This window comes from Cucumis melo, chromosome 2 (assembly GCF_025177605.1).
Source record: "Cucumis melo cultivar AY chromosome 2, USDA_Cmelo_AY_1.0, whole genome shotgun sequence".
NCBI classification, from domain to species: Eukaryota; Viridiplantae; Streptophyta; class Magnoliopsida; order Cucurbitales; family Cucurbitaceae; genus Cucumis; species Cucumis melo.
The window spans coordinates 21,937,824-21,953,272 of NC_066858.1; the positions used below are offsets into that span (position 1 = coordinate 21,937,824).

A 15,449-nucleotide genomic window follows, 5' to 3' on the forward strand; every position below is an offset into this window, starting at 1 on the left:
TTTTTGAAGAGTATTCCACTTATCCTTTGTATGGGCTTTTAGTTTCATGTTTCTATTCAGCGGGTGTGGTTATTGGCAAGAACTTATTTCATCCATCATTTGGGCTCATAATAAAAGAAAAGTTGCTTCTGCTATTCAACATAGAGCCTTGAGCATTGTCCAAGGACATGATGTAGGAGTAACCCATTACCTTCTGGGTGGAATTGTTATAACATGGGCGTTCTTCTTACCAAGAATTATTGCAGTTGGATAATGGCTAGGAGGATTTGAAAGGCATTATGGCACTAATATTTACAAGGTTTAGCTAAGGCTTAGCTCAGGAGCCCACTACTCGTCATATTTGGTTTGGCATTGCTATCGTGCATGACTTCGAAAGTTATGATGATATTACTAAAGAACATCTTTATCATAACCTTTTTGCTTTTCATTTCGGGCAATTAGCAAGAATTGTTCTATGGACTTCTGGAAATTTGTTTCATGTAGCTTGGCAAGGAAAGTTTGAAGCATGGGTACAAGACCCTTTACATGTCAGGCCTATTGCCCATGTAATTTAGGATTTGGTTAATTGGCCGTCAAAGCTTTTACTTGAAGTGGTGCTTTTGACCTAGTGAATTGCTGATTCTGGTGTTTATCAGTGGTGGTATACAATTAGTTTACGCACTAATGGTGATCTTTATACTAGAGCTCTTTTTCTATTATTTCTTTCTGCGATATCTTTAATAGCGGGTTGGTTACATCTACAACCAAAATGGAAACCGAGCCTTTCCTAGTTTTAAAATGCCGAATCTCATCTCAATCATCATTTATCAGGACTATTCAGAGTCCGTTCCTTGGCTTGGACAGGACATTTAGTCCATGTCACTATTCCTATATCCATGGGAGGAATCGTTCAATGGAAGAATTTCTTAGATGTATTGCCACATCCCCAAGGATTAGGACCACTTTTGACAGGTCAGTAGAATCTTTATGCTCAAAACCTCGATGAAAATAATCATTTATTTGGTACTTTCGAAGGAGCAGGAATTGCCATTCTAACCCTTCTCGGGGTATTCCATCCGCAAACACAAAGTTTATGGCTGAATGATATGGCTCATCATCATTGAGCTATTACATTTCTTTTTCTTATTGTTGGTCATATGTATAGAACTCGCTTCACGATTGGACACAATATAAAAGATCTTTTAGAAGCACATATTCCATCGAGGGGATGATTGAGACGTGGACATAAAGGTCTTTATGACACAATTAAGAATTCACTTCATTTTCAATTAGGTCTTTCTTTAGCCTCTTTAGGGGTTATTGCTTGTTAGCTCAGCACATGTACGCTTTATCTGCTTATGTGTTTATAGCACAAGACTTGACTACTCAAGCTGCATTATATACCCATCACTGATACATAGCAAGATTGATTATGACAAGAGCTTTTGCTCATGGAGCGATATTTTTTATTAGAGATTACAATGTAGAACATAATGAGGATAATGTATTGGCAAGAATGTTAGACCATAAAGAAGCTATCATATCCCATTTTAGTTGGGTCAGCCTTTTTCTGGGGTTCCATACTTTAAGGCTTTATGTTTATAATGATGTCATGCTTGCTTTTGGTACTCCAGAAAAACAAATCTTAATCGAACCCATATTTTCCCAATGGATACAATCCGCTCATGATCAAACTGAGTATGGGCTTCGATGTACTTTTATCTTCAACAAGCGACCCGACGTTCAATGCGGGTCAAAGCATATGGTTGTTAGGTTGGTCAAATGTTGTTAATGAGAATAGTAATTCTATTCTTAAGAATAGGGCCAGAAGACTTCTTGGTTCATCATGTTATTGCTTTAGGTTTAAACACAACTACATTAATCTTAGTAAAAGGTGCTTTAGATGCACATGGTTCCAAATTTATGTCGGATAAAAAGGATTTTGGTTATAGTTTTCCTTGCAACGATTTGGGACGAGGTGGTACTTGTGATATTTTGGCTTGAGACGCCTTTGATTTGGCAGTATTCTGGATGTTCGATACCATTGGATGCTGGAAGCACATCACATTATGGCAGAGTAACGTTTCAGAATTTCATGAATCTTCCACTTATTTGATGGAATGGTTAAGAGATTATCTATGGTGAAACTCTTCACAACTTATCAAGGGATATAATCCTTTTTGGTACGAATAGCTTATCAGCCTGGGTGTTGATGTTCTTATTTGGACATCTTGTTTAGGCTACTGGCTTTTTGTTATGAATTTCCTATTGCGGATATTGGCAAGAAGTGATTGAAACTTTAGCATGGGCTCACCGACGCACACCTTTGGCTAATTTAATTTGATGGAGAGATAAACCAATGGCTCTTTCCATTGTGCAAGCAAGATTAGTTGGATTTGTTGGGGTTGATGCCTTAAATCTCGTGGTCTTGTAGTTTGTAATTGTATATATTATACAAACTTTTTATTTATCTAATAAAATAAAGTGTTTTATTTTATTTGACATTTAGTTGCATTAACCCACAAAACCAATAAACTAACATCCTAGGTTATCTTCTGTAACCTAAACATGTATGTGGAGACATACAAGTGGATCATGTTTAAGTGATAACCTAATTGGTCTGTAGTAAATGAATAAGGCTGGATACCTTATCCTAGTGACACTACGAATACGACCTACTTTGTAGTTGTTACAATTATTCTAAAGTGCTACTAATGATTTGGTCCTAATCATTCATGTCAAGACATTAGAGCGAGCGTATTCTATACAAAGAGTTTGTATAAGACCAGACCATGAAATGAATAGTCTCTGTTATTAACACCGTTACTAGTTGAGACTACATTTCACCAGGATGACTATAGGTGACTTGACCTGAATCCTAACTGAGTTGTGAACTCCTGCCTAGGAAGACGATCCTTTGATTTGCATGGGTGAGAGTGGCCTATGTAGCCGACTCAATATGCCTACCATTTTGAGGATTCGTCTAATTGGGGAGCTGAGAACACAGCTACACAAGAAGGAATTCACTCCTTTATAGATAGAGTAAGTAGAGAAATTTCTCTCTTAAGAGCTGATTTCAGGGCTTGAACAATGTGGCGCCACACCCTCTCTTGGCCTGAGAGAAGTTCAGTTATAGTAGGACTATAATTATTGTTCATTAGAGGAATCAGTGGTACTTAAGGAGTTAGATGTAATTACAGGGGCAAAACGATAATTTTTGGCCTAGCTGTACTTACGAGCAATTTGTGAAGGGTCATTGCACTGTTGATTGGTTATATCTAATGGACACAAAAATATATCTACAGTAAGAAGAGTGCAACTATTAGTCTTTAGTGGAATGACTAATAGTTAATGAATAGAGATTAATTTAATTAAAGAGTTTAATTAATTAATCCCATTTCATTGGAGCTTCAATTTGTAGGTCCATAAGGTCCCCTTGTTAGCTCAATAAGGATAAATGAGAATCAAATTTATGTTGGTTTAATTTGAATTGTTCAAATTGATTAAAGGGAATAAATTATATATGATACAATTAATATAATGTATTTGCTACATTATAATGTAAAGTTTTTATGAGAGGTTAATATTTGAATATGATTCAAATAATAATAATAATATGACTAAGATTCACAAATAAACTATAGGTTAAAATTAATATGGATTCTATTCATATTAGAACTATAGATTATACAAGAGATCTAAACCATTGGTTATATTATATATGATATGATATAAAGTTTATATTATATGAGATATAATATATATTAATTAAAATTATATTAATTTTATTTAATTAATTTTTTTAAATAAATAGAATGAATAACTCCCTTGGGAGTTATTCTATGTGGAAAAGAGGGAGGAAGTTATTTTTGATAACTTCCCCCTCCATTTCAATAATAGTTAAGATTTGTTTTTAAAAGAAAAAGAGAAAGATTTTTTTTGAAGCACACTCTTATCGATCTCTCTGTATTCTAAAAGGAAAAAAAATTCTCTAAAAAAATTTTCCCTCACCAAAATTACAGAAGCCCACAACTCTCTTTGATTCTTTACTTGGAGAATAACAAGAAAGATTTTGTGGTGTCTTGGAAGCTTGGAAGAAGAGTTCTTTAAGGTTGTACAAAGGTTTGTTTCTTTTCACCTTTTTCCTCCATGAGAAGCATGCTTAAGTTTTGTTTATTGTTTTTCTTTGAATTTATTGATTTTACAAATTGAATTTCACTTGCACGGCGTTCATACGCTTCCACTTTGGAAATTCCATTCCTTCAGAATTAGCTAGCGCACTTTTCTGTAGGTTATATATTGACTTATGTAGCTTTCTTGATTGCCTCTACATCAGGAAAATTTGGTTCATTTTGTATGTGTTGTATCCACGAAATTCTAATTTCTTTCAATGGAGAAGGATAGTTTCCTTCTTATATTTTTACATCCAGGATCCGACTTGTATCATTGATACTACTAGGAATTAAATCATTATGGCAAGGAAAAGTTTCATTCAGAGGGAGAGAAAAAATTGGAAGAAAAATCCCTTGTAGGTTGATCCTTAAAAAAAGAAATAAGCAAAGTTCCTGAGTGAGAAATGGGAAATTCATGGAAAGTGACAATCCCCACTGCGTTATAGTGCACCCACACGTCTTCATCGACGTTATTTTTTAACCGAAAGACCGAGAGGTAACTATCGAGACTTTAGGCTATATGGACACATACTTCGTGAAATCCTGAATGCATCCTTCTTGCTCCAGCTCTAGAGGGGGAAGGAAGATCAGTCTTAAATAAAAGAAGATATCGGACCACTCGAACCACACAAGGTATGGTAGTTTGACTGAATCTCCAAGTAGGACTTCTTCTTCGATCAACTCTATTCCATGTAGTGAATATACTACAATCAAAATCTTGCTAGAATGAACTTAAATCCTCTAACATTCCCTAGTGGTAGATAGTTGGACCTCTGAATTCCACTAGAAAGTGAAAGCCTATCCTCTATATCTTTATTTAGTTTCCAATGAACGGATGATGTCTCTACCTTGATAGTGACTCTGTCAACCCAAGCTGAATTGTGTCCTCCATCCTGTATTGATCCATAATCATTCTTGGTATCTAGGGTGGATATCCCACATTCAATTCGCAATGAGGAACTATTAACCACCTTTCTATTTTAGAGTCCGCACACAAGCTCAACTTTTGAGATTAGGCTACAACCTAGTGCTTGGTTTAGTAGAGGATGGGATTTGCTACCCGTCCGAAGGCTCTGTAGGAGTTGAATTGAGTTCCATCTTTTCTTTAGTGAATCAAAGAGGTTCGACCACTAAGTGGGAATATGTAGGATGAAAGGACCTCCCTTGTTCGCAAATACTCTGTGCCTTAGTCCTTGTTTTTTATTTCACTGATTTGAGCCATAGGCCTAATGTTAATATAGATTTATGAGTCCTTCGGATGGACCCTTATTTAAAAAATCCATATAAAATCTGAAAGGTATGAAGCAGCTCGACTAAAAAGGAGAGGCTTCGTAGGCACAAAGAATTTGTGTGGTCCTTATCCTTTCAATTTGAAGGAGTGCAAGTTAGAACCATTAATTCTTGGGTGAGTCTTTTTATTTCATTGCTTGTTTTCACCTCGTAGACTCAAATCAAAGGGTCTATGGTACTAGACACATGAGTGAGAGACCTAGAAGATCTTCCCATGTGCTTCACATCGTTGGGCTAAATAGGATCATAAGAATAAGGAGGGTGTATGGAGTAATCCCTCCTTTGTGAGGAAAGAAATGCGAGAAAGATAAAGAAAGATGGGTGTGCATTTTGGTGCGATACAGTATGATACCAAAGGGTGAAATATGACTGAGAAATGGAATTCACGTCTTTACTTTGATCTTTCTATTCTTTGAGTTACTTCATGGGACTGGTTATCAGCAAGCCCATGGAGCTTTTGGGCGAGTGCAATGATCGCGTGTAGGAGTGAAATGTTGTACCCCTTGTCTGCTTTTCGTCACAATTTTGGCTTTCCCTTGGAATTTGAACCCTTCTAGGATAGATCATATGCACCCACTGAAAAGGCTAACTAAGTTAAATCATCCCGTGTCTAGCCTGTAGACCTTATGGATTTGATGTCCTCTAGGTCCCTACCTTTTCTAGAATCAGTGGCTTTCCAGAGTCAGTTTGCATTCTCATAAAGGGCACATCGAAATCTGTCTGAGAAAGGATTTGCTCTTGAATGTGAATTTGAATGACCAATTTTTTACGTGAAAAAGATGAAGTCGATTCTCTCCTTTCAGTCAAGACCTCTATTTGCACAGGAAAATCGGGCATTCCAATTAGGTCAGGGCACATAAGAGGTCGTAGTAGAACTCGAAAGGGAAGTAGAATTAGACTGGGAGAAGGGAGAAGTGAAACTGTTTGATAAGCGATTATCAAATATGATAGATGAAGGAGAAGAAGGATCCCATTCCAAAGACAGAATCAAGTTTAGACTGAGAAAGTCAATGGAAAGTCAAGATTGAGAAAGGAAACTCTCGCACGAGGTACTCGACCCAAGGATGTGAACCCAGACGTGATTTCATTTCTCGTGAGTGAAGGGTGAAATCGATGAATGTGAGAGGAGGTGGCCTTCCTTGGACATATCTTGTGACACATGTGATTTATCCTAATTAGAAAGATGGAAGACAATCTCATCTTACCATCAACAAAAAGAACTTCCACTTTAAATGAAACTGCGGACTATGCGATGAACTCTAATTTTTTCACGAAAAAGTGGGGTTCACTTCCTTTTTCTTTGTCCCTCTTGCTTGCTTGCTACTACCCACTATAAATGAATGGATAAGGCTTAATCCTAGGGTGAAGTTTAGGAAGAAAGCCTATCCTAAAAGGTTAAGCAAGAAAATTCTATCGTTGTCGATAGAGAGAATTCTTCTTTCTTCTTATCATTTTTCCCTTTCATAATTGCTTTTAAAAAAAGAATAGTTCCGACTGCTCGGACTAAAATTCATTGTGCCTTGCTTCAGAGTCCTCACTGGTTTAATTTAAAAGGCTAAAAGAATTTGAGAAAAAAAGCTCATTTGTCAACTCTTATGGAGCCTTATTTATTGGAATTTTTTCTTTTAGCTTGTAGGAAGAAGTCGATTTGTGCTCCTTAACCATAAAAAGGAAGCTTGATTTTCTTGTCAATGAACAAGGACTTGATAACTTCACTAGGCTAAATTCCTGTCTCCGCTTCCTTGCGGAGTAGGGTTGGAGAAGGAAGGGATAAAAATAGAATATGATCCTTCCATAGAAAGAGTTTCGTTATATTCTTGTTTTATTCACTCGATATGGATCCAACTCAAGAAAGAAGCTTCTACCCAACTAAAAACATCGATCTATATCTTTCCTTTCTTGCTGTGACTCTTGATTCGTCTGTGACCTTTGTTCCTATTAATAATCAGTATCGAAACCTTCCCTTGTCGAGCTAAATCTCTTCTTTCCCCTCAAGCCTATATCTACTTACTACTTCAAAATATGCTTTGTCTTTCTTCTCATGAGAGATCCTATTCTACTCCCAATCATATCTGAATTTAATGGAGAATTTGGCTAGTTCATACCTCTCCCTTCAATCTTTGACTTAGGCGAGTACCATAACTGCTACGTGGGGAGGTACTCTAGGATATCAAAGATTTCTTCAAGGGTAATCCAAGGATACATCTCTAAAAGGCACCGCCAAGGAAGTTTAGATATTGCTTCATCCATGAGTACAAGAGCTCGTATTCAACAATATATCATCTTTACTCATATGGATAAGCTCCATTCGGAGGCATCTTTGAAGCTCTGACCTTCATATATTCTACAAGTCGAAACTGGAGATAGCGCAGAACTACGAGAGGTAGTACTACTTCTAAGGCTAGAACCAATGCTAGCGGCATGTGAGAACAAGCCGCAAAAGCCAAGATGACGATTAGGCATCTGGCGCATCGCCCATGGCGAAGGTTGAACTTCAGACGGAGGCGACTTTCGAACCAAGCCTTACAATCCTCAGTTTGTGGATAGACACAAAGGAGTCTGCAACCCCAGATGGTAATTAGACCATCCTAGAGGGGATGAGGACTTCAGGATAGTCTTCAAGGAAATAGGTGAAAGATCAAGTTTCATTTTTTCTAGTTGAAATCCTTTCGCAAATTCCACAGCTCCGGAAGTCTAGACTTTCCTACCAAGATGCTGACACCAAGTTCAATGATCAAGTGAGTATAGGCAGCTTTGACTCTAGAGTCAGCGATGAGAACATCGTTCACATTTAAGTGAACCCCTGGATACACCTGCTTTGATGCTACCCACACCACAAAATAGTACGAAAAGTTGCCAAGAAAAATGAAGAATATCCAAGAGGTTGCTCTGCAAGAAAAGATACAGAAATGCTCTTTCACATAAAAGCAAGATCTAGAATATTCGTGGCCAGGGCCTTATCATAGATTCAAAGGCTAGGTCTAAAGATGGAAGACTTGAAGCAGGATGTAAAGAGGCCACAGTGGCACTCTTAAGATCCACTGAGTGAATTGTGCCTTCCCGCTAACAAATCAAGCAGAGCTACCTAGTCAAAGAAAGGTTCCATCCATAGGGATTCCACTCAGATTTTGGCAAGCCATTGATGGATGGGAAAGAGAAGTCGCTAGTTGAAGTAGTTGCCAATGGAAAAGACTCTTCTCTTGACATTGCCAGTACAACCGCAATACAGGCATCCCAGGATAGGCCTTATACCCATGACTCTCGCCTCTGGGAGATACGGTCGTATTCTTCGTTCAAAGCACATACGACCCACCTATAGTGGAACTCAGTGTTGGGGTCAAAGGCGAACAAGAAAAAAGGGGGCCAAAGACCACCCTACTCACACTGTTGTCCGTGAGAGTGGACGAAAGTGAGTCAAAAGCCAAAAGTGGACATCTCACTTTTGGGACAGCCTAGACCTAAGATACTCTTCTTTGAATTATTGGATAGACGGAGTCATTGTCCTTTGCCATTAGGTGAGCATACCACGAAGCTGTTAAGACAGCCTTCCATCTTAGGGTGAAGGAGAAGCCCTCTTCCAAGGGCCCTCGTATCACATTAGGGACATCGAAGGAGGAGAGAAGGGAAGATAGGACCTGTCCACCATTAATCAATACTAAGTCACTAGGACCGATGATGCTCTCAAAAGTCTTCCTCGACACTGGTAAGCTAAATGAGCTTTAACATCGAGAAGAGAGACATATAGAATTTCATAATACGAGCATCACCTTGTTCATTGATTCTATTTATTATTTATTCAAACTAGGAATAATCCTAGGTATTACCGACTGAGTAGTGGCTACAAAAGGAGACATTTCACACGCATGAAGGTTGTCGTCAACATAGCGTATGAGCAAGGCATGGAACTCTTTGAGCTATAATGCCAAAAAGAGAAGACCAGATACTTGTCCATCGACACATAGGTCTTGAAAAAAAAGATGAGTCGACGTGTGGAGTTTGCTTATTCTTTCTTAATGAAGAGATTCATGGTCTTAGTCATACTTCAATAGTCAGTCGTATGGAAAGCAGAGCACGAGTTTGTACGCTTGTTCTTCCCACTGCTTCCTGAGTGGATAAACGCATTGGGTCCTTCACAGATGAGCATTTGATTGGGTTTATTCAATGAAAAGATGTTGAGGACTTGAGAGAAATTGAGTATGTATGCCACAATGAATAAGTCTCAAATATAAAAAGCTAGTGACTTCAGACATTCCAAAGGCTATGTACTTTACAGTAGATGAAATTAGTACGAAGGATTCCTATTCAAGATCAGATCTTAGACTCTTGCTCGATGAAATTGAGTTGTTGTAGGCACTAGGCTCTCTTTTTTTGACTTGATAGTTTTTTTATAGGCTTTCTTTCTCTTATAATTGTATCAAAATAGGATACTTGAGTAGAACTACTTCTGCTTCTGCAGAGTCCTACGCCTTCTATGTCCTACAGAAAGTTCAGTTAGGAAAGTTTGAGTTCTATCTTTGATACATCTAGATTATTTAATGAGACCCTAGCGGAAGGAATTGCATTTGATGCCTTCTACAGAGTTCGACGCACATAAGAAAAGACAGAGGTTTTCATATAATGAATCAAAGGGTATGCTTTTATGAGTGAATGAGGTCTCGTTGGTAAAATAGCACCGTAACTTAGGGGTGCCTCTGAGTCACAATGATCGATTCTTTACACAGTCTCTGCTCGTCAGACCCTGCCCGCCCAGTTTAGAAAGGTCAAGGAAGTTAGTGAAGGGATCCGCTATACCTCTTTCATTAGCATCTATTTCCATTGCAATCTTTGTTTTTATAGTTTCAAGAGTTTTAAAACTCAGTAGCAAAGATTCTAGAAATGCTATTATGATATTGTACATGTATGATGAACGAGACTCAAGGAAAAAAAAGATGAAATAGACTACCCTTGTTCATTGAGGTGGTACAAGCAAGAAAGAGGGTTAGGCTCAGTTAATATGGTAGATTTATGACGTAGAAGACTCAAAGAACTTGAGATTGAATAAAGAGAGAAAAAAAGGGATCATATCTATAAGACCCACATAGTTGGAAAGGCTTACCTCCATCTTTCTCTAATTCATCCTCCAACAACCCACGGAGTGGAAGGCTCAAAGAATTTGAGATGCCTCTAAATATCTTTCTTTAGATAAGGACAAGCCAAGAGCTAGAAGTGAGAATCAAATTTCATTTAGAGGAAAGTGCTCGAGGAGGGGAGGTATCAGATCGAAAAATCGGAAGCTTCTTTCTTGAAAGTTCTCTAAGCGAAATGAGTTGAGTTTTTCTCACTCTGTCTTCCTGAACTTAAGAAATGATACTGATCGAGTGTGAAAGGTGTGAATAAGGAAAGAGAGTTGTATCAGCCCACTCCGCGGTCTGGTTATCTTATTAGTTTTTTGGTGCAAAATCGAGACTTTCTTTCGAGGGTAGAAGCTCAACTATCACCTATTAAAAAGGAAGAGTCAGCTAGGTAACTGAACTAAGAAGATAGGAGTTAGATCGAGAATTATTTGTGAATAGAGAAATTCCTTATTCAAGTATTGATAGACTAAATTATGCAATTTTATAGATCAAGAGTGGTCAAATTCAGAATTGGGCTAGCACAATAATAGAAGATAGTAGAAAGAAAGCCTAGGGTATTTATACCGAATTAATCAGTCTCAATAAGATCCTGAACTTGAAGAAAGAAAGAGTAGATAGAACAACTGAGTTTATGAGGTAACTTAAAGAATCTAGAACCCTAGGCTTTCATCGATGTGTGGTAGAGGATACTTGTTACGTATCGTGACCTTGTTTAACTGCCTGTAATCAATGCATAATCTTAGGGTACCATCTTTCTTCTTCACGAATAACACTGAAGCTCCCCAAGGTGATACACTAGGCCTGATGTATCCCTTGTCAACTAGTTCTTGCAACTGCACCTTCAGCTCCTTAAGCTCGCTCGGAGCCATTCTGTATGGTGCCTGTGAAATAGGTGTTGTTCCTGGTAACAATTCAAAAGTGAATTCCACTTCTTTATCAGGCGAAAAACCCGATAGATCAGCGGGAAAAACATCTATATATTCATTCACTACAGGAACATCTTCTGGTTTCAACTGTTCTTCTTGCACCTTAACCACGTGCGCAAGAAATGTTGTGCAACCTTTCCTCAACAACTTCGCAGCTTTCAGAGCTGAAATCAAACTCGTAGGGATAATCTTTCTCTCATCCTTAAAAACAACTTCAGTCGAACCTGGTTTCCTAAAAGTTACCTTTTCCTATGGCAATTCAACGAAGCATAGTGAGTGAATAAGAAATCCATTCCCAGAATTACATCCAATGCCTACAACTCTAGGGGAAGAAGATCCACCAACATACATAGACCTTCCACTACAACCTCACAATCACGCAACACTTCACCGACTAATAAAACGTCGCCAACTGGTGTGCATATGACTAACTCCTCAGATAAAGGCTCTAACATCCTATTCAGCATGGTTAAAAACATATTGGAAACAAAGGAATGCGTAGCGCTAGGATCTAATAAAACACGTGCAGGTACATTACAAATCAAAATCGTACCAGTGATCACATCTGCTGCGTCCTCTGCTTCCTGTTGACTCATGGCGTAGACTTTTCCCTACTGCCTATGTCTCCCCACAACTCCCTTTTATCTTGCACCACTAGTTCCCTTCCCTGCAGCTACTGAGATTCTCGGCTGCTCAATTGTGTGGGACTCAACTCCCTAGTCTCTCTGAACTGCTACTCTCAGCTATGGACAATCGCTCTTGAAATGCCCTATTTGTCCACACTGGTAACACACACCAGCGCCAACAAGACACTGACCCCCATGACTCTTGCCACAACTTACACATGGGGTTCTCCTGGATTCACTAGCAACAGACTCCTGACCCGTCCGCAGTTTTGCTACCGAGTTCGCAGACTGATTGGAAGCTCTCTGACTCTGCCTCTGATAAGCACTACCTGAACTCATCTGCCTCAATGGTTTGCCATCCGATCGACGTTTGAAGTCTTGACAACCTGAAACATTCACTCCAGGTGTGAACCTCCGTTGCTCTCGACCTCGAAAACCACTAGTTGTTGAAACTCCTCGACTAAGATCCATTGTCGACTTTTCCTCTATAATACTCTGCTCCACAGGTAAAGCAGTCTCTACTAGCTGGGAAAAATCCGTCCACTTGGCAATAGCGGTCACTGGGTACGTATCTCAAAACATAGCCCTCTCTCAAACCTGCGACACCTGTCACTCTCAGATGCCACAATCACTTTAGCATACCGCGAAAGCTCGGTATACTTCCTCTCGTACTCGACCATTGAAAGTGACCCTTGTTTCAGCTCTAGAAACTCATCTCTCTTTGCCTCACAATATGTGGTGGGATAGTACTTTTCCTCAAATATGCCTCTGAACGTCTGCCAATCTAACGTACATGCATCATTGCGCTTAACTATAATGGATTTCCACCATCCCTCGGCCTCTTTCTGTAACAGAAATGTGGCTAATCTGACTTTTCGCTCCTGAGGACAACTCATTACGTCGAAGCATTTCTCCAGCATATTTAACCAGACCTCGGCGTCAGCTGGATCCGTGGAACCCTCAAACACTGTGGCTCGTAATTTCTTCAACCGTTCAATCCCATACATCTTTTTCGGATTACTAGGCCCTACTCTCTCTGGCCTACCGATCTCATGTGCAGATCTAGCAAATCGCTCACTCTCTGCCTCAATCTGACCTCTTGGGGTACTAGATCCCCTTTTAGATTGACGTTGGGTAGGATCCTACGTCCCATTCCTGATTCTGCCTGCATCATCTTCTAATACGTGGTGGCATGACTCCTATAACATACTGACACATTAGACATGCTATACATACTCAACTCAGATATATGATACTAAACTTATACCCATATTCTAGTCCTGACTGGACTCCCTCTCAATACTACTCGAACCTTACTTCGCTAGTTCTAGCTGAACTGACCCAACGTCTAACTATTTACTTCCTGGATTTTTCATAGCACTAACTACCATGTCTCTTTTCCCATGGAGCTAACTGCTCTGATACCAAGTTGTCACACCCCCTCCCGGACCACCTACTGTCTTAGCCCGAAAGACGGCGTGAAGCCAACAGACATCGTCTCCTCTAACGATCCCTGTTGACCCTACTGAAACGTTAAACCTGATAAACATACCAATCATAGATATAGAATATTCAACATGGAACACCACAAAACGAAATCCACAGAAACCTTTCCAACATACACGAGATGCAGTTCTGACATCACTTGGTTTGTAAAAGAACCTGATATAAATATCACGACCAAAACCTATACAACTAGAGTTTTACGACTACAACCTCTAGGACAATATTATACAAACCTTACAAAACATTTCAACATGAACAGACTCAAAATACAACTCCAACCACGTACTGGAGTTTGATCCAGAACTTTCAGCAGATGTTGGCAGTATATCAGGCACCGGGAGCTCGATCTCTACTTAAAAAGTTCGAAACATTTTGAAAAGAATGAGCTACGAGGCTCAGTGAGTGACTAAATTTAAAACTCTAAACACGGACGTCAAAATATGTGATAAACCTTTAGACGTACAATATGCTCAATCAAAGCATTTAACATAAACGTGTAATAAATAAGGCTTTCTAAAATATCTTCCAAGTTCGTCATAAAAAAATCTAGCAAGGCATAACAAGTACATCAAACGTTTTAACTAACATGACCGATCTACGTGGTGTAGGGCACGCCCAGTACAACTAACGTTTATTAGTCTTACGATGTAGTGGGGCCCGCTCGACACTCCCATCGTCTTTATCGTAGTGGGGCCCGTCCAACACTCACGACAACATTGTTGTCACGGAGTACACTCAACGTCGACAACGGAAATATAACCTGTGTGCACATGGTACCATATAGCCTCAGGCTCAATATCTTAGTCATGTAGTCAATGGAAATCTCCACGAAGTCACATGAAAACATTTAAACATGCATTTTTATCGTTATCTTTTATAAAACTCAAGTTTATTCAGCTTGCTCGTGAAAAACTTTAAATTATTATACAATATTTGCTAACACATGCTTTACTTTAAAAGATATCATTTCAACTACTTTTCATAAAGCCATTAGCCATGTGCTCGATATAACCCTCAATAGAAAATCTAAGCTCAAAACTCATGTTTGAAACCGTTCACAAAAACCATGTATCATTCATAGAAAAACATGTAAAACATATAATTATGAACAACTGTTTAATAACATTTTAGAAATTTGTTTTGTCACTCACAGTCTTATCTAGTTCTCTAGTTTGTAGACTCAGCCTATTTCCTCTTGGCCTGTCAACAATAAAAACTAAGCATTAGAACCATAGGTAGCTTTGTCTTTCCATGCTCATGAATCTCTAAACAATTAGATTAAGAATCACATTACATCCCACTTTTCAGATTTTCTAGATTCGATATCCTAACTTCCAACACCTAGAACTTCCTCAAAACGAAACCAAAATTAATGAAATATACATAAAACTCTTCATTTTCGAATACTCTACAACTTACCTAAAGAAATGAAAACGAGATTCTCAACCAATTCGTCCAGAATTGCCCCGAACACAGACAATACAAAATTCGAGGTTCTCTACCACTCTTTATCTATCTCCTGCAATTTACCCCACTTAAAGTCCTTTTTGGCTCACAAAATATTCATGAAATTTGTAGAATATTGAATAAGCTTTCCAACCATACCAAATAGAGCTTCTGATTCGACTTGTGTATTTCCAGAATACTCAAAGCATCAGAGAACACTAGAAATCCTCCTGGTTTGCTCGAAAATCCTGTGCTCTGTTTTCCATTTCAAAAACCATTAACTTCTCATACTATTCAACTCAAGCTTCCTTCATAAAATTTGTTGGAAAATGAATTAACTTTCAAGAAAATCAAACCTCACCTCTTAGTTCCTTCTGGATAGCTCAAACT

The 15,449-nt window shown here is 38.7% G+C and overlaps 2 protein-coding genes across 2 annotated transcripts; both read right to left on the reverse strand.

The window, feature by feature from the left end:
• Window positions 1-8,899: 8,899 nt before the first annotated feature.
• LOC127148305 (uncharacterized) lies at window positions 8,900-12,077 on the reverse strand. The gene is made up of 4 exons (XM_051081787.1): window positions 11,850-12,077; window positions 11,395-11,730; window positions 9,266-9,355; window positions 8,900-9,076 (listed from the first exon to the last, which is right to left on the reverse strand). Exons 1-4 carry the CDS (start codon window positions 12,075-12,077, stop codon window positions 8,900-8,902), a joined length of 831 nt encoding a protein of 276 aa, XP_050937744.1.
• A 587-nt stretch (window positions 12,078-12,664) lies between these two features.
• On the reverse strand, window positions 12,665-13,114 carry LOC107991239 (uncharacterized). The gene has a single exon (XM_017045896.1). The coding sequence runs from the start codon at window positions 13,112-13,114 to the stop codon at window positions 12,665-12,667; it is 450 nt and encodes a 149-aa protein (XP_016901385.1).
• Window positions 13,115-15,449: the final 2,335 nt, after the last annotated feature.